Genomic DNA, 19,525 nt, shown 5'->3' with positions numbered 1-19,525 from the left:
TGCTGGGACATCCAGATAATAACTAGACCAGAAAAGCTACGGAACAAGATCCTGACTAAACCACACGCAACCGTGTTCGTTTCCTCTTGCGTGATAGCAAGAAATCATCAAACGTCGTCATCGTCTGCGCCGCGGTACGTGCATTTCGCCCTGCACCGAAAGACAGTTGCGATTATCCTCGACGTGTCGAACCGTGCGGTGTGTCGTCGTCGTCGAGTTCGTCCCTGTCGGTGAATTTTGCCTCTTACCCCCTTTACCCCCGCTCCGAGATCTCGTTGTGCGAAATAAAATTCGGTCGTCTTCCGTTTTCGCGTCGTGATCGTTTACCGGTTGGCGTGTGAAACGGCATTGCCAGCGATCCTCCGGTCAGCCGCGTGCTACTGAGTTGCAAATATTTCGAACCACGTGACCGAGACGTATCTCTGAAAAGCCGCCAGCATAGCATCTAAGAGCGAGCCAACCAACATGTCGAAGCTTTACGTGGGCAATCTGCCGTCGGATTGTAACGAGAGTACCCTAAGGCAACTCTTCCAGGATCACAATTTGTCATGTACGACGATTCTGGTAAAACGAGGAGGCTACGCGTTCGTCGACTGCATCGATCAATCCGTGGCAGATCGTGCGATCGACAAACTTAACGGTGAGTTCAAAATCAACAGATGAGATAATGCTGGATAGATCGGTTCGCTACTCTACGATTTCCTATCGGCTGTTGCCACGCTGATACGGACATATCTAACAATTGCTGCTTTTTACCACGCTGTATAGTGCTATGTTTACTGCTGTTGCTTGCTATCCACAGGGACCCGCTGTCGGTTTCGATGACTGAACGACGGAGAACCTCCACAAGGGCCGACACACGGAGCTTAGAAGGCTTGATAATTTAGAATCTATCAAATGCTTTTAACGCTTCATGCGATACGCGCACGCTTGGGGACACTTGTACGCAACGAGTTTCGTCCACGCGTGCGGATTCGCTATGCTTTTAGATGCTTTTTTTACTAGCTTGTAAGAAATATACACGTTTGCACGCTTGTACATATACGCTTTACACTATTTCTTGTATATAATTACATTTATTTCCCTGTCTCTAAACCCTCTTCCCTGTATATAAACAATCCTCTCCGACCCACGCAATTATGTATATAATCACGCCATTATGTATTATTATATATTTTTTTTCTTTTTATAACCTAATGTATATGGACGGTTGACAACGTCATGCTGTCAGTCGGCGAATCGATCGTCAATTGTATTTTGCGAACGAAAGGACGATCATATCGTATCGTTGACTGTCCGATATTCGTGGTTGCATCGATCGCCATGATAAAAAAAAAGTATTAATTCGGTTCGCTGTAATTCTAAACATTTCTAGAACGTTTATGTTTTGGAAGAACCGCTGCGTATTGCCTGTCGGTTTGAGAACCCCTGCGCGCGACCTCGAAAAATGCTTCCGCCGAAATAACATCTTTCAATTTTCATTCGATATTTTACGCCAATAACGAGCAACTAAATATTATAATGTTCGATTCTCGTACGCCATCGAACGTTAACGATAGCTTTTGCCAATTTATTAATGACAATAAAAGTTTCCATGCAAACAAACGTTACTGATTAAATTCACTTCGCATCGTCGCGAGAGATCCGCTCTAACGAATGCTCGTGTCGTGTGGAAAACTTATCCACGTGGTGAGAGAGGCGCACGCATCGGCAAGATGGCGATGCCGGCTAGACCGGCAAGGTCACGCGTGTGGGTTTGGCCTTTGAGATAAGTTTCTGATAATCGCTCGCGTCGACCAACGTATTGTCGTCGATCGATACGATTACCGGGTTCACTTCGGACAGCAATAGCAATTCGAGCACGAAAAACGAAAAGTTTAGGATAGAATCGTGCAACCGATAACGATTAAATGGATTACAATTTAATTATCAAACTATCCAAATTTATTTCCAAAAATCTACTACACGACACGATTCGTAAGTTGAATTTCGTAGTCGACCCACGGTTTCGTTCGTCGAACATATAACGGAGCAGGGGACGGTGATCAATTAGTTACTGGCGACTGCATTAGTCAAGAGAACCGCCATTTCCTAGAGCAGACTGTTCGTTTCAGCGGGCGTAGCTTAGGAAATTGTTCTGAAACGTTTGTCACTTTTTTTAAATTTCTCGTTGAACGTTATTCCCGTAGATCGTGACCCTTCGTACGGAATCGTATGTTTTTTTTTCGCGGAGAAATTAGATCGATACTTGACTACGGTCGGCTCGCAATCAGCACGTTGGGCGATTCTCCCGCCCAAAAAAACGTGGTCAAGGTCGCGTCTGTACGCGTGACGTATAGTTCCCCGCTCGCATCCGCGACGAGGCTAAAATTTACATCGTGAAACACCGTCGACTTCTCATCCGAACGTGGCCGTCGAAATCGGTTAGTCACACTCGTCGTATACGATGGCCATGCTAATCGGGCGAATTCAGATCATAAATTCTACCGATAACTTCGCGAGCGGTGTACGCGCGTTTCTTGGTGAATTACTTTGCGCGTGTTTATCGCTAATCGACACGTTCGATGTTCGGTTTCTCAACGCGATAAACTAATAAACGTCGAAGAGGGAAGCTCCCTTTGATATTCTCGAGAACGCTTAAACCATCTCGCCGACACCGGATAACAAGGCCATTTGTGAATGTAATTGCAAAGCAATTTGTTTCGTGTCGAACGCCGGCAAGACAAATGATTGTCACGTTCGTGACAGTCCCTTACCTGCGAGATGCCAATCTGCGCGTAATGCTAGCCGCGTGAAAGCGAGAAGAGTAACGCTTTGCTTTCGTTTTGTACCTGTTTGGAAAACAATTTACACTTTGACACGATGTGTTCTAATCTTCGAATTTTTTTTCTTTCTGTGGTAAATGGTCGAGGGCGCTCGTTAACACTGCTCCTTACTTGCTCGTACATGGTGTGACAAACGGTGTGCAAAAATGTCGAGACGTTTGATCGAATCATTATTTATTTGCAAACTATTTGCTGTTCTTTATAATCGAATCTTGTAGGGTAATTATTCTAATATTATTTGATAAAATAAAATGAGACACGTTAGAAAAATCCTTTTGGAAGGTATAGTCCAGGCAGGTATACGACGAACGTTTGAAAATTTTGCGTTCACACAAAATGTGGCAAAGAATACCGTGCATGAGAGCGGTCGGTTTGCTTAGAAGCCGGGTCGCAAGAAAGAGGCTACGAATATTGGAGCGATTCATAGGGAATAGTTTCTCCCTCTATTTCGTTAGCAATACAGAAGGCTCAGTCGTTGCTCCTGCAGCAGGGGTACATATGTATGCGGGGCCGATCCTTGGATACAATGCCGTGCGCGGAGAACGTTACCGCTGAGTACAGAACTAGTTTGGTGGGTTGTGTTACGTTTTAGACCAACTAAACTAAGGCTAGTCGCGGTTAGACTACACGAGAGTACAAGCATCGGCATTAATTCGCCCAGGAATATCCCATATTTACCGTTTAATGCTTCCATTTCGTACGAATTACGAGGACGTTCTACCAACTATAAAATTATCATCGTTTTATAATTTTGTTTTTAGAACATTTCACAGGTTATAAATTAACATTTTACATTGTACAAATTAATTTGATTCGCGTTAAAGAAACGCATCGTAAAGAAGCAGAATATTTTTTTAACGTAGATACCACTGTCCGTAACTTTTGTTTATTTCGTTCCCTTCCAACGTAGAATCGCGTATTTATTCGATGCTCAGAACGGTTGAAAGAAAAGAGAATGTGTATATTTTTAATCGCAGTTTCGCAGTTGTCCACGGGTTGGTCAGCTTGATTTGTCGCGTGCCTGGTCGGGAACCACCTGCCCTCGAAAAAAGTTACTTGTTAACAGTGCACCGGTAACCGACGATACTGATGAAACTTTACGATTCGGTTTCACCTCGTGCATCGCGAGCCTTGGGGCTGATAATAATATCGAACCAAATTAAAGAAAAATAATCCTACGTTTAACATGCTCGATCTCATTACGATAGCGAAAATTTCTCTAGATCGTGTTACACGTTATTGCTACCGTTATCAATTTTAAAATCTGATCTGATCGATCTACACGCGGTACCTTAGAATACGCGTATACGTATATAGGAAACACACGTTTAGCATTAACAGAAACGATTTAACTGTATCCCGGTACATGGATATTCGATGTCTTCGCGGTCAAATTACTAGCAAACCATTAGTCGATCGTGCGATTTCAAGTTAACCCGAATTTTTCAGTATCGTTTCGCGTGTTAAGGGTAATTTTATATCAGTTTATTATCGATCGATATCTGCTTTGCACCGATGACTGGCGAAGTCCAAAACTTTATCGCGTCTTTTAAAGATGATAAAGCAGAACGAGGTTCTACTTGTTGCTCGTAAGCACGATACGACCTAGTTGTACGTACATCGACTTTACTTTTAGAGCAAAAGAAAATTTATTTTACAATCGCGATGTCGTTCGAAGTTAACATCAAAATGGAAAGAAGTGAAAATTCTTATATATTGTTTTCGTTTGTTATTTGCGATTCGAATCAGCCTATTTCGTGCAACGTGAAATTCGGTTGGCCGTTAGGTTGAAAGCAACGGTGAAAAGAACTCGGTTTAACGCCGACACAAATGTACAGTTTAAGCGCAAAAAGTGCTTGCGCGCCTGCAAGAAGGAAGGAAGTGCTATCTTTAGAGCGGCGAAAAGAGTGTGTGGTGTCTCTTTTCCCGTCTTCTTTTTCGTCTAGCCATCCGCTTTCATTAACTGAATGTACAGTCTTGGGACCAGGAACGAGAAGCTATTGTGAGATTCGAATGCAGTCGACGGTATTAAATAAATGAAGCGTAAAACGTCCACTCCGATACTTGTCGTAACGTAGAAGTCAGCATTAGAATACATTTTAAATTAAGAGTCGTCAGAGGTGGGTAATGAAATTGGAATCGCAAAATATTAATAGCGAATCGACTCTTTTATAAGAAATAATCGTAAGAGTAGTCTCTATTTCGAGTGTTTCTATATTGGCTCCGTCAGCAATTCTCTATTTCCTCTTTGGCCTCCCACGCGGCGGGCCTTTTGCTCTGTCTAATCTACATTGTCTTCGTCTTTCGTAGCCTCGGTTCACTCGAGAAACCTTTGAAGCCACGTGTTTGTTTTAGATACCCGGCCGTTGACTTGCGGGCAAATAACAACGTTACCGCTGCTAGATTTCGATCGAGCCTCGCGTTGCACGGTATCACAACGCTTCCCTATCCGTGTCCAGCTATCTCTCGTTCCAGAGCCACGCGATGAACACTTTCCTTGTCGTACTTTTCCAATAGAAAACTAGGTGTCCGGTTATCGTTCCCCATCGTTATCGTACACCGCGTTTTTCTATGCGATCTCGAGCCCCCGAGTTACGTAATTTCTATTTCTAACGAACGAGTGAAACTCGCTTGCATCGCGAGTCTCCGTTACTGCTAGTGCTCCTAAAAATGTTATAGCAGGTACAGTGGGAGTCTCCATTGTTCCTACTAATAGAAAGACAATACTTGATGCTAGAAAACTTAATTCTCAAGTTAAGACGATAATCTAAAATCAAAATTTTACTTCTGCAAGAATATTATACGATTTTGATCTGACAGTGAACGTGTTAAGGAAGATTTTAATAAAATTTTAATTCTCTATCTCAGCTAGAATATCTAATAAATTATTCGCCGACTGTTTAATCCCTCGTTCTAACGCGCCTTTTTAGCACGATACATTAGATATTTTATCGCAGTCTCCAATTTATGAATTAGTCCATCAGGGGCCCCGCTTTCTACCGTTCTTCTTCGTCTTCTTCGGTGTTCACAGAACGTTCGAACAGAAGAGCGTTCAGATAATAGAGCATTTAGATAACCGGAAGGGGTTTGAATAATGAGTCTCCGCCGTAATTTCTTCGTCGATTCTTATTGGCGCGATAACATTCGATGTCGGGACACGAATCCGTTAATTAAAGGGAAGTCGATGCGGACAAATTTCGAAAAGCTCGCTGTGTTCGATAAACGACCAACAAAGCGATTTTCATCCTTCCGATTCCCGCTTTGGCTCGTTCGAAATCTTTACGATGGAGCAGTAAAAAAAGAGACAGAGAGAGAAAGAGAGACGAGCAACGTCCGCCAGTTGCGGCGGCAACAAATCTGCTTGGCCCCACGTGCGCGTAATTGTCAGGTACGAAGAGAGAAACCCGAATCTTTCGACAGGTGTCAATGAACCGGACAACGACGTATCCATCGAAGGATAAAAGAGAAGGACAGAAGACGAGAAAGATCGGTAGGCTGAAGAGAGACGAAACAGGCACGAACAGCTAGTTCGCACCTGCCTCCGTCGTGCACTAAACGGGGCTCACGGTGATTTCGCATTTCGTCAACGAGATTTTGCGAAACCGTTTTTTTTTTCCACGAATCGGGAACAGTACTTTCGCTGACAGCGTCGTGTGCGGCCCCCGGTCGTTTCGGACGCGCGTAATGGGAAACGAAGACGAAAGGATTTAACGTACCGCAATGGTAACGAGAAAATTAATGAAACGCGAGCCGGGTAACGAGGTTTATCAAAACGAACAACTTTGGACGTCCAACGCGGTTGACGTAAATTCGAACGAGACGTAACCACAATGTAACATCGTTTTGAAATAGAAGCGAAAATAATAGCCCCCAAATAAGTTCTCATTGCATCTATGATTCTTACGAGAGAAAAGAATATTAACACGTTCATTGCCAGATCAAAACCGTACAATATTCTGCAAAAAGTACAATTTTGATTTTAGACCATTACCTAACCTAAAATTTGTTTCAGTACTTATTTTTGTAATCTTATTAAAATTCACAAATTCTATCCAAATTTATAACCCCTCAACGTCTTAACTTGAGAATTAATTTTTCTAACATCATAGTGGTAAATCCTGTCACTCATATATGGGTGACGTGGCAGTCAAATTGTTAAAAGAGTACGTTTCTAAACGTATCTCTGTGGTCCAGAGGAATGAAAGCTCCGATTCTAGTTGCTTCTAGAGCTGTCATAGTTCGTTTCTCAATCTTTTTAGGCGCGATCGACGAGGAAACAAACGCTAAATAGCCTAGGCGAAAAACACACAGAAATTCGACGGCTCTTGTAAATCGATCGAATGCGTGGCTAGAACGGGGAACATCGAAATGAAACAAGGAGAAGGGCGCGGCAACTCATCGTAGAAAAATTGCATCGGCATGGCGCCATTAATCTCCGAACGAGCGGATATTATTTTAATTCTCAAGCCTCGGACCGAGACTCTTCCGAGAAACGCCGTCCTTTGTCCCGGTCGGCTCCCCGAAAGAAAAGTGACCGAGTGATTTAATCTACGAACGAACGGAGGCCTGGACTCTTTCTGCTGCTCGTTGTTTACTGCGCCTCTTCTTCCCATTGGCGCGATTCTTTTTTGTCCATCGAAACTGTAGGCGAATTCAACGCGGCTCGCGCCAGAAAGCGTTGCTCGAGAAAAATCGAGACAGAATTAGGCTAGCATACTATTGACCATTCGTCGAATTGCTAACCAAACTGTTTAGTCAATGCGGTAGAATGCATGGATCTATATCGCTGCATCTCGATTCGACGATGTAAACTGATCCATTCGAAGCCACAGACGCAACAATTGTACGATAATTTGTGCCCAGTGATTCCCAACGCGTGTGGCCGCGAAAAAATTAATTAGAAGATATTTGAATAAGGGTTTCATCGTCAATGACAATGTAAAACCATCGTCTTTTAAAGCTGAAATCTATTATAAACGAGACAAAAATTAATTTCACTTGATTTGCTTCGTATCGGATAAACGATTGCGTCAGGGGGTGCTCGTTATTTGGTCATTAGGAGCAACTTAAAATTTACGGTGTTTCGTCCCAAGTCTCTTAGCGAACTCGCCCGGTAAAGACACGCCTCCTAAATGGAAACTGTCTCCTATAAAGTTGGAAAGAACCGTGCGCGAGTAACCAAATATGCGAGAGTATTGTACAATCTTTCTTACGGCGCCACACAGTGTTGAATGATATCACGGTGTTGTAATACGATTATCGTTGCAACTCGATAAACTACTTCTCGTACAAGGAATCGTTACGTTGGTGGCCTCGATTTCATCGCATGGACTAAATTATCGCGCGACAATAAGTCGATAGAATGTCAAACGTTATATTCAATTTCACTCTTGAGAGTTGAGAACGAAAACAAAAATTCTTTCACACGAGCAAGTAGAAGAGTCTTCTTAGGAACAAGCTCTCAAATGGATAGCAGTCGTTACGATTCGTTGCTACAACGCTAGAAAGAATGAACATTCCAGTCTCGGATAAGCGCTTTAATTACAATTTCTGATCTTTTGGACCTTCCGTGCCATTTAACGAACGACTTTTGGTAATTCACGCGAGCAGATATCGATACAACGTACTTATAACGTAAAACGTTGCCGATGAAACTGATAATCGCGGAGCAACACGCACGTCCTCGAAAATTTGGCTTGCTACGTTCAGATAGAGTCGCCCAAAGACGTAAACGCGCAAACGTGCGACGTAGTTTCTTTCATCTTACACGGGAATCGGTGAAATACCCGACCACTTTGTACCAACGTGAAATTCTGAACTTTGCTCTCTGTTCGATAAAAGTAATTATATCAACGTACGCATACAAACAACGTCGCATCATTCAGAAATTAAGAACTCCAGGGATCCTCGAGCGCGCATAAATCCCGAATTAAAATTAGCGTTGCCAATTAACGAGTCGTTAAATTATATTCCTCCTCGAAAGGTCAATGGACAAGGTCGCTATTCGTGTACGTATCGTATCTCCGCGTTCCTCGGTCACAGAATTTACCATATGATGCAATTCCCATCTTCATTGACCGCGAAAGATTTGAATTCGAACTTGGTCGGTCGGCCAACAGCGATATTTCACGTTCCGATAAGATACCGCGAGATCAGCAGGGTGCATCAAACTACGGCGTAACAATTGAATCACAACTTTCCTCGGCCTCGACGCGGCAGGAACTGCCGGCACACTCTTTTGTTTCGTTCGCGAACACGTACACGTATATGCACGCCCAGGAAGAGACTTTCGCGATTCATTTATTATGCATTGCTCCGCGGAGAAAATTGCATTGCGCGCGGCTTAATCAAGATTTACGAGTCAATTGTTTCTTCCCGACGCAGCCGACTGGCGAGACGAAAGCTGATTGATACGCCGCGATAGATGTGTGGCGCGAATCGCTATCCCGTCGACGTAAAAAAGATATATGTACTAGCGAATTTTCGGGGGACATTCGAATTTGGCGCCAAAATTGATCGATTCGACGAATTTCTTGCGAATTAACACGTTCACTGTCAGATCAAAACCGTATAATATTCTGCAAAAGTAAAATTTTGATTTTAAACCATTGTAAGCTACATAACCTAAAATTTGTTTCGGTACTTATTTTTGCAACCTTGTTATAATTCACAAATTCTATCCAAATTTATTTCCCTAAACGCCTTAATAAATCGTATAAATCACCTACATATGGGTGACGTGGCAGTCAAAGTGTTAAGACTCGATTTGTATCGTTCAAAGAGGTCAGTGAATGGAACACAACATCGAAAGTTAATATACGATATTGATGTAAATTAAAATTTTTTATATTGTCCATTATGTAGTATGAGAGTAATATTAATCGATTGGCATTTCCTCACCGATGAAAATGAAACAGTCGTATTTAGACTGTTTTTGTTAATTATGTATAGTTAAAAATAGTCCGAATGAAGTCGTGTTTGGACTTATTTTAACCAGGAAAATCTCGTCAACCCATCGATTATACTTTCATGACAATACGATGGAGTATATAAAAATTGCTAGTTTACAGTAGTGGGTTGCTGTTCTGATACGCGTGCGGCTTTGCTTTGAAGCTCGGCCAGTGGGTTTTTAATTCCACAGCTGCCGGGCCGCTCGAGTCGACGGGTCGCTCGTGCTGAAGAAACATAAACAGTGGTTGGGACGATGCAGTTTCTTTAATTCCGTGCTAAAATTCGATCCTTAAGCGAAGAATTTCTATATGCAGGGCAGTGGAAGTGTACCCTGGTATTTGGATGAATGATAAATGGGAAAGGATAGGTCGTTATCGTGTCTTGCAAGGTTAGAGGATTTTAAACACCAAAGATGAGAGATATATCCAATAGAGATTTCCTTAAACTTGAATCGCCACGGTTAACTAATATTCATAAACCACTTAATTTGTTAGTCACTCTTGAAACTTGCACAGTGTTATTAAGAAAAAATATTTGTGAGGGATTCATAAGTGTGGTTTGGGAGGGAAGAGTTCGGGGCAACACTTTGAGGATAGGAAGGGCAACGTCGCGATCGCGATCGATCGAACGATCAAGAGACACGCTAGTTTCATCGTAAAAAGTTAATCGAAGGCGGGATTTTGTGTTTGGCGCGCTTTCTGCGGATTCTCCAGTCAGGACCTATCTTAACGTGCGTGGGCCCATTCGCTTCATTCGGCAAACTAACCTACCCGTCTAAGTAATCCATTGTGCTTCTCGTGCTCTCTTTGTGTGGCCGCTCTCACGCTGAGAGCACGGCGCAAGGGCGTGCGAGAAGGAGCAGGAAAGGAAAGACTTGGCGCGAAAGAGAAAAAGAGCGGGAGGAAAGAGGACGGGAACAGAGGGTGGAACGGAGGACGAAGGAGAGAAAGAGAGAAGTATGCCACAAGGCCAACCGAGTCCGAAGCAATTTTTGCTTTACTCTTTGCCTGGACCGTGAACGAGCGTGGCTCCGACCGACTAACTGCTCCAATTTTATTTACCGGCGTGTCAAGCCCTATCGATATCCTCGCGATATTTCGTGGCCACGCGTGACCATTTTTATTATTTCCAAAATACGCTTATCACCTTTGTTTATGACGCGAATGAGTCTTGCGGGCAGTTATTCATCTTCATTCGCTAAAAAGGAACATCCATCGAGCTATTACCGGGCGCGCAGTATAAATTTTGCTTCGTTCTCAGAAAGAAAAAGTTTCGACTATTTCTTTCGCTGTTCCCCGTTCTTCCTCCCTTTTTTCTTCCGATGGAAAATTGAGATTAATACGGGTCGGCGTACATCGTGCTTAATTACGCCCCATTAGAAAGGTATACGTTGCTCGTTCAATTAACTAACGTTCGTCTGTATCTTCATCAGCGAGATTTAATATTTGCGCGACGAAAAACATGTGCCCTGTCTGAATCTTCGCGAAATGTTTCGCCTGGAAAATCCTAGACGCGTCCAAAATTTTTCGATGTTATCAAGGCTAATGATACATTAGTTTTGAATCATCTTTAGTTAGCCATTTTCAGAATAAACATAATTATAATAGACAGACTTCGATGGTTCTATGTCGCTATGGTTCAAACTTATGATATGGTATAGTATAATATACAGGGTGTTCGCCAAAATAAGAGGAAAATCAAGGATACTAATTTGTTGATTGAGACTTCGTTAAAAAGTTATAGAAATAGGATTTCGGGGGTATGTGTATTCACCAAAAATGATTGTAATTGATCCCCGCAACCGAAAATAATTTTTCCAGAACAATTTGAAATTTTTTTTTTTCCGCCGAAAAATTTCAGCACCCCTGTCGATTTTTCTTAAAAATTCGTTTTTGATTTTTAGTAATTTTGTTTAACGCCCCATGGAAAAGTTGTCTAATACTTTTTTGTAGCCACCCAAGAGCTCTACTTCCCCCCTAAAATTTCATTGAAATATATTCACTATTGTAGGAGTTATGACTGTTTGAAAATTGGACCATTTTTGGGGGATTTTTCTCATTTTGCGGGGTAAAGGATCAACTTTTCGAATATTTTTGCGATTTGTACATATTCTCTACCAAAATATTTCGAGGGTATGTGCAATGACCAAAAATGATTATAATTGATCCCTGCAATCAAAAATAATTTTTTTATTTAGCCGAAAAATGTCACACCTATTCAAATTTTTTTCTCGAAAGTGAATAGGATTTTGGGGGTATGTCTATTCACCAAAAATAATTGCAATTGATCCCCGCAACCGAAAATAATTTTTCTAGAATGATTTGAAATTTTTTAATTTAATTTCTTAATAACTGTTTAATGATTTCTTAATAACTTTTTAATGAAATCTCAATCAACAAATTAATGTTCTTGATTTTCGTCTTATTTTCGCCCAATCTCCCATTAAAATTTTTCCCAGGGGTGGTCGAACACCCTGTATATAACATGACAAAGAATATAAATTGAAATGCTAATTTCGAGAATAGTTTGTTTAAAACACGCAATTAGTCGTTTCTTAGACATTGTATGTATTATCTGCTTGTTAATTATCAATATACGCACACACGATAGTATACCTCGCAAGATCGGGAAGACGTATTACCAGCAATCACGCGATGCATAACTTCATTCTTAAATAATTTTTCTACAGAATAAGTAATACCTTGCCCCGAAACTTAACTCCGTTTCTTTGTGCCCGAAATTCTTCGTTGGAGAGGCAATAAAGTAATTTCAACGTCGGTCGAGGAAGCACGCAATTCTTTACCGGAAGTTCAAGCGGTACATCGCTGAAGGTCAATATTGTTGCCTGAATGAGTTGTTTTTTCAAAAAATTTTAAGTCAATTTCAGTGCTCGATGAGGGGGAATGCAATTAAAATTGAAATTATATTTAAAGATGGACAAATATTGTCAAAGATAAGCTAAACATTGAACTTTTCAGAGTATTTTTTTTATTTATCAAAACGACTTTACAATAAAAATCGCATTTCGTTCCATGCTGTTGAAGTGGAACAATTATTCTATGATCTAATCAATTGTATCGAAACTAATGAGAAAAAGGAATCGATAAATAAATACCAATCATCGTGAAATAACACAAATAGCTTTATAGATAATTATAAAATAAAATTCTTATTGAAGGGACATATATTTTCATTCACCTGGTGGTTTTATACTCTATAAAATTACTCCCGGAGAACTTGAAAAAAAATAAGGGTTGTTTTGACAAACTAAAACGTGGAAAATTCGATGATTAATGTGTTATTGATTAATCTATAACAAAGTCCCCACGAGCGAATGTTCCATAATTAAAATGTTTGACGGAGTATTTGCAACCGAATATCGATGATACGTTAAAAACCGTGATCGTTAAATCGTCTGTTGGATTGGGGCAATTTTGACCCGTGACTCACGATGCAAAAGGATTTCCGTGGGACTGAACTAGCGAGTTGTAACTCAATAGTAATTTATGTACCTAGCCGTGCCAACCGCCGTGTCCAAGGCATCGGTATTCAGCATCGGCCTGGAATGCGCAACAGGAACCTGTTCTCATTCCCATTCCCATTCCCGCTCAGCGCTACCCAAATATTTTATTACTTCCCCGTGGAGCCGGTGTTCTCTCTCTCTTTCTCTCTTTCTCTCTCCCTCTCTCTTTATCTCTGCCTCCTTTCCTCTCTTACCAGCGCAAGAAACTCTTCGGTGTTATGTCATCCTGTACCGCGTGTCTTATCGTTGTAACAATATCACCGATGTTACGGTTACATTTCGTGATCCCGCGTGCGCGCCAAGTAATTCACGACCTCTTGGTCGCGTAATTCGCTCTGGAAAATCGAAATGTTAAGTCTCGCGTCCGGGGCGAGTTCGTTAAACAACGTCGTCGCGTACGATTAACCGCCCGTTCGTCTCTGCATCGAGGAACGGTTCACGGCGTATCAAGCGACGCGATACGGAAACCGCTGCATCAGCGTGTCAGATATATAAAGTTTGCGTTACCTTCGTCGGTGGTGCTATCGGGTATCGAGAGTTTTCTATTAATAACACTTGCGTTATAAATAAACATCGATAACCGATAGCTTCGTTTAAGTTACCTCTTTCCTCGTAATACTTTTCGAACCTCGTCGACGGGGAGTTACCTCTTCGCGCGCTTCCAGCCAAGGTCGTGTAATTAACAATCATCGAGAGATTATTGGCGTGACGCGTTTTAATTCGTAACGCAATGATTCGGGAGTGGAACCGTTCGGTTGTCCCACCGTCGAGCAGAAATTGACGAGATTTAAGTTAGGAACCGGTAAAACGTAGCAAGAAAGAGGAACAAAGAAGAGAAGCAGAATGAAAAGGGAAGGTACGCGAGGGCAAGAGAAAGAGGGTGAAGGAAGGAAAGAGAGAAAAAATGAATATATATTAGGTGGGTTGCGCGACGACCTCCGAATAGCTCTCCTAAGCTTGCTCTCGCTCGCTGGGCCTCACCTACCTGGCAGTTTTCGTTGTAGGTAAAAGGAGGGAAGATGGTGGGATGGGAGGGAGGAGGTAGGAGCACTAAGGAGACCTTGAAGGCTTGCTAGCCGGGTGCCGGCTAGTACTGACCCACTATAAAGGCACTTGCCATCCTGCTCGTTCAGCAGGACAATCTAGTATTACCCTCTCCCTCGGGAGAGCCTGCTAACCTACTCTCTTGCCCACATACACTGACTCGATCCAAAAACTCGCTTCTAGACCCCGGCTACGCTTAGCTCGAACAGCTTCTTTCTCTCTCCCTCCCTCTATCTCGGTTGTTCTTGTCCCTTTTCCCCGTTGGATCTGTCCCTCTCGATCCCTCTGTCGTTCCTTCTTTCACTTTGTCGTCCCTTGTGCGCTCTCTGGCTTCCCTATCTCGTTTCCACTCCCTCTTCTCTGTTCCCTTCTCGCTGCCGTTCTAATACCACCACTGCTACACCCCTCGTATTGTCGCTATTTCGCTTCCTCTCGCTCGCTCTTTTCCTCTTCTTTTTTCTAGTTTGCTCTTTCTACTCCCTCGTGCGACGGTGTGTGCGTTGTTCAAACACACTGGCGCGCGTAGCGCAATGTACGACCCCTGAAATCTGTGTGCGATGGGTAAACCGTGCGTAGCATCGCGCCTGTGTGCCCCGAATGATCACGCGTGTGTAAGTGTTCTCTCTTATGCATGAATTTCACCGGTGCTTAGAAAGAAGGAGAGAGGCTCGACGCGTATCGTGTGCAAGTATGCGTGTGTTTGTAGGGAGTACCACCTAGCATAGCAACTGCTGTTTCTGCATTTCTTAGCAGCGCGCCCCATGCGAGATGCCGGTATATTTTAGGCGTATAACGGGTGTCCTGTTGTCGACAGGAATCCTCGCGTTTACCGCTGCAATTTACCGATCGTTCGTGATCGTCTAATAACGCCCACTTAGACGGCAACTTTACATCGTAGTATACGTTCATTTCTTTGATATTGTCTAAAAAAAATTAGTATACGGTATTTACTTCGTAGCAACAAACTATTCATATTTATTATTCAACCTGTAGCGATGAAACCGAAAAGTATATAATTAGCAAAGAAATAATTATTTCAAGTTAGAAGATCGTAAATATCGATCATAACCTATTAAAAACACTATAACTAGCAATAATATCAACCCTTAAATTGTGATTGTAGAATAATACATGGGTGTTGATTACAGGTAGTTATATTTTACATTTTTAAATTAAAATATATTAATGTTTTCAACACCCTCTGGACAGTCGCCATTTCTTTACCATACAACGCCATTTTTGCGCTCAGAATTTACGATCGTGGGTTAATACGAACGAATATGATTGATCGATACTGAGGTTTGAAAATATCTGAACACTAATGTTCCATAAATCCTGTCGTGGTTACTTTCATTGCAGTTAGAGAGGTGGTACGTTAGAATATTTTTGGTCGGGAAGATGCTGAGGGCGCTGAGGCCCTTCTAAACGCCAGGCGCGTGAAATCGAGCGTAAAAGCTCGCGTTGAATATAACGCGACATAAGAATCAAATTAAAACCTCGTCAAGCACTACCTCCCCCCGTCCTCTTTCACACCTTGTTGCGAATTGGCTTTCGCATGAAACCTGTTGTACTCAGCCAAGCACTCGTGCATAGTAACACTTACGAATATTACTGCTACAAGAAGATGGACCGTTCGAGGGGAGACTTGACACGGGACATACTAAGTAGCCATTTAGGTGCTACTTCCTCCTTTTATTGCTTTGGGTCTCTCTTTCGCTTCTTTTGCTTTTCAAGTGCTTACCAAGAGACACCATACGGCGTCTTCCTCTCTTTCACTTTACGTTTTACACACGCATTTTTAATTCATTCGAATTCCCAAGCTAGTCCGCCCTGGTAGGTTATATTATATACCCTCATTGTACAGAGCATTCTGCTGCATTTAATAGACTCCTCGCGAACAATTCCGCCACTCGCCACACGCCATTGTACCCGCGCGGAGAGATCTACCCGGTTTTTTCTGAAGCAGGCTTAGCTTGTTCAGAAAAAAAGAATGGAAAAAATGTATACCGCTTCGCGTACGAAAACGCGAAGCGCCGAGATCGTTATCGATGTCCGTCGACGACCTGCGAGCATCGCAAACCCTTCATGCCTGTGTACTTAGATCGCAAACCGACTGTAACTAATTCATGTGAACGAGAACCACCCCTCTGGCGAACGACTTCCAAATAACTTCCGAAACTGAACGATTTTTGCCTGCTCGAAAATTGAAACGATTCGTTGCACAAGTTTGTAAACATCAACATACTGCAAGGAGCTGCAACAAAGAACGCACCTAACTAGAGAATGTTTTTAATTCATAGTTTACGCGAGAGAAAATGTGAAGTAACCTTTTTAACAAATTCTGATTATTAGCCTCAATTTCATTCAGGGTTATTCAGCTTTCCAGTATATACGAAGAAACTGCTAATGTCTTACAGAGGCCGCATTAAATTTGAAAAATGTGTACACTAGTCGTAGAGTTAACAAATTTATTAACACCTTCGCTACCATGCGCCACATTTGTGCGTCGCACTGATTCTCGCGTGAGATCTACGTCACATAGACAGCGACGATTTTCTATCTCAGATCGTTACATGTGTATTTTGCAAGATATTTAGTTTTTCTTTTTAATAAATTTTACTTTTCGCAATAAAACATTTCGACGAAACTTCTTGCAGCTATGTTGAGTCAATTCTTCGATGCGTCGAAAATCAGACATACTTTTTAAATTTTCAGACGCCTCGACGTTAGCAGTTACATATAGTGAACTTTCGAACTGTACGAATCGTTTTGTTCGTGCTCGTAATAACGAAAACCACTGACCAGATGTCGCTAATTTTCAGTTACATGTGAACAGTTCGTTATGAACCTAAGTAAATTTTTTAAAGAGTTGTAACTTTTGCAAGCAATGTTTAAATAGCATAATTATTAATGTTTTATATACAAAGTATAAAATGAAAGGCATGTTTTTTCGCATAACCCCTGGTTGTTCGAAAGAATCCAACTGCCACTTAGGACATAACGAGTTACACACCTGCTTCTCTGCTTAGAGTGAAACATTGGTGCTAGTCCATACTTTCGAAATTCGGTAATTATATTCCTCTCGGTTAACGTCTATATTAATGTCTATAATTTATCGTCGTTCGCCAACAGTATACAACTAGCGCTTATATATATTTGTGTGTCGATTGAAATGCAAAATTCCGACACTTTCTTGTCGGAATTAACGAACGAGATAGAAAGTGGTCTGTGTACATTGCGTGTAGAAGTTGTGTCACCGGGCCTTAGAATTTTGTTTACATCTTCGCGTCGACCTCGATTCGCGAAGTGACCGAAGGAGCAGTCGCGTCGAAACAAACATAATACTCGAAAGCAATCTCACATCGGGTCGAACAGTTCCAACCGTTAAATCGTTTGTCCCGGAACGAATCGAATTTATAACCTATTTCTTAATTCCGAGGTGAAACGATACCATAGACCGTGTTAACCGCCATGTTTGACCGCGTTTTTAACGGATGCGTGCGCAATTAAATGTCACAGAACGCAACGGTGCGTCCAGTGAATCGTTACAGAGCAATTGAAGTTAAATAATAACCTGTTAATATGCGGGTACGGACGAGTTTTATTTAACGTTCAATCTTATTAACGATCAACGAAGTCGTTCATCTTAGAGGTCTGATAAAAATGGTTTCATAAGTTTTTTTTGGTAACATGTTCGAAAACTGGTTAGGGAAAATTAGATGTGTCTAACTGGTAGAAGACACCTGGCGCCTAGGAAAGGAAATAGTTGTGTGCACGTATGTAGATCCGCGTAGACCCTCGGACCGTGTCGAAAAACTCACCAGTACGAAACTATGACCGTGGATACGTTCACATAACCTCTTGATCCTGATTAGAATATGAGTAAGGTATGTGATAGCTCTGGATCACTGCAGCAATTTTTGCGCCGTTAGACGTTGTACACGTGCAAATCAAAACCCGGAAGCAACTGTCAAGTTCTTCTTCTCGAGTCGAAACCGGTGTTCGGTGTATTTTTCCATGGGAAAATCTCCCATCGGTTCGCTCCGGCCCAGGGTCAGAGTTCGAACGAACCGCGTCTCCAAACAGGTTGTCCGCGCTGACCCAATGAACTAATTTCTTTACCCTCTCGATGGTATGAGAATATTCCAGCTATACAATTGCCATACTCATAGCGCAGTGATTATTTTTCTTTTTGCAATGTTATTTCTGTAATAGGTTGGCGTTGAGAATTCTTTGAAATTATTATAAATAAAGGTTGTAAATAATACGTGACGAAGAGAAGAAATATACATACGTAAATTGTATGGAGAGGAACAAGAATGTATTTGTGTTTAGGCAAGTCAAAATATAAAATAAGAATGAGAATTGTTTATGAGGTGACGAAACGTAATTTAAATGGTAATATGTATTTATCTTCTCAAGATCGGATTCCATTTTTCTCGTACGAAATAACCTCTCGCTGTGTTTTGTATAACATTTAGGAAAGTGGAACGTTGGTGGACATACTGTACCTGGAATGTGTGTTTCCGACGAAAAAACTTTGCAAATGTATTTACACTTTTACGGTTTTGTATATAGTATTTACCTTTGGACGTGATATTCTTATACGTACATATTACACTACGTTTTATCGTTTCGTAAGTTGTTATTTCTATCCTTATATTATATCTCGACTTTCCGAATATAAATATTTTTTGTTCGGGTGTCCTTTCCTATATAATTTGCATACATTTTTTGTCCCCCGTAGATTATTCTGAAAACGATCGCAAACGTAAAATGATAAATGACGTGTCTTGACTACGCCTTACGTCGATCAATAAATATCTCCATTGATGGACGCGTGTTAAAATAATTTTCTTTCTTGTTTTGGTTTCAGGATACACCTATCTTGGATCGTCGCTTGTCGTGGAGCCATCTGTAGCCAGTGGACCGAAAAAACGGTGAGTTCTCGACTTGTGCGCTATTTTTAATCGTCTTTCATCTACTTCGCGTAATGGTTCTCGTTTTCTCGCGATCGTATCGACCGTAATTATAATTATAACCGAGTAAGACATTCGTCGATTTTTTCATGCGTGAAGATAAGGAAACCGTGCTTTATACTGGCATTGTGTTACTCTGTATGCAAACAGTTGCTCGTTAAATAAATTAACAGCGAAGTGTCTTGCCGCGGTTCTAATTAAAG

At 41.7% G+C, this 19,525-nt stretch overlaps 1 protein-coding gene across 1 annotated transcript; it reads left to right on the top strand.

Annotated features, from left to right (window-relative positions):
• The first annotated feature begins 465 nt into the window (after positions 1-465).
• Positions 466-19,287, top strand: LOC122403300 (insulin-like growth factor 2 mRNA-binding protein 1). The gene is made up of 2 exons (XM_043406754.1): positions 466-640; positions 19,220-19,287. Exons 1-2 carry the CDS (start codon positions 466-468, stop codon positions 19,285-19,287), a joined length of 243 nt encoding a protein of 80 aa, XP_043262689.1.
• The last annotated feature ends 238 nt before the right edge of the window (positions 19,288-19,525 follow it).

This window comes from Colletes gigas, unplaced genomic scaffold (genome assembly GCF_013123115.1).
Source record: "Colletes gigas isolate AHSC1104 unplaced genomic scaffold, ASM1312311v1 Colletes_gigas_Sc00048, whole genome shotgun sequence".
In the NCBI taxonomy this organism is placed as follows: domain Eukaryota; kingdom Metazoa; phylum Arthropoda; class Insecta; order Hymenoptera; family Colletidae; genus Colletes; species Colletes gigas.
Note: the sequence above shows the minus strand (reverse complement) of the source record. Positions and strands in the feature narration are given on the sequence as shown.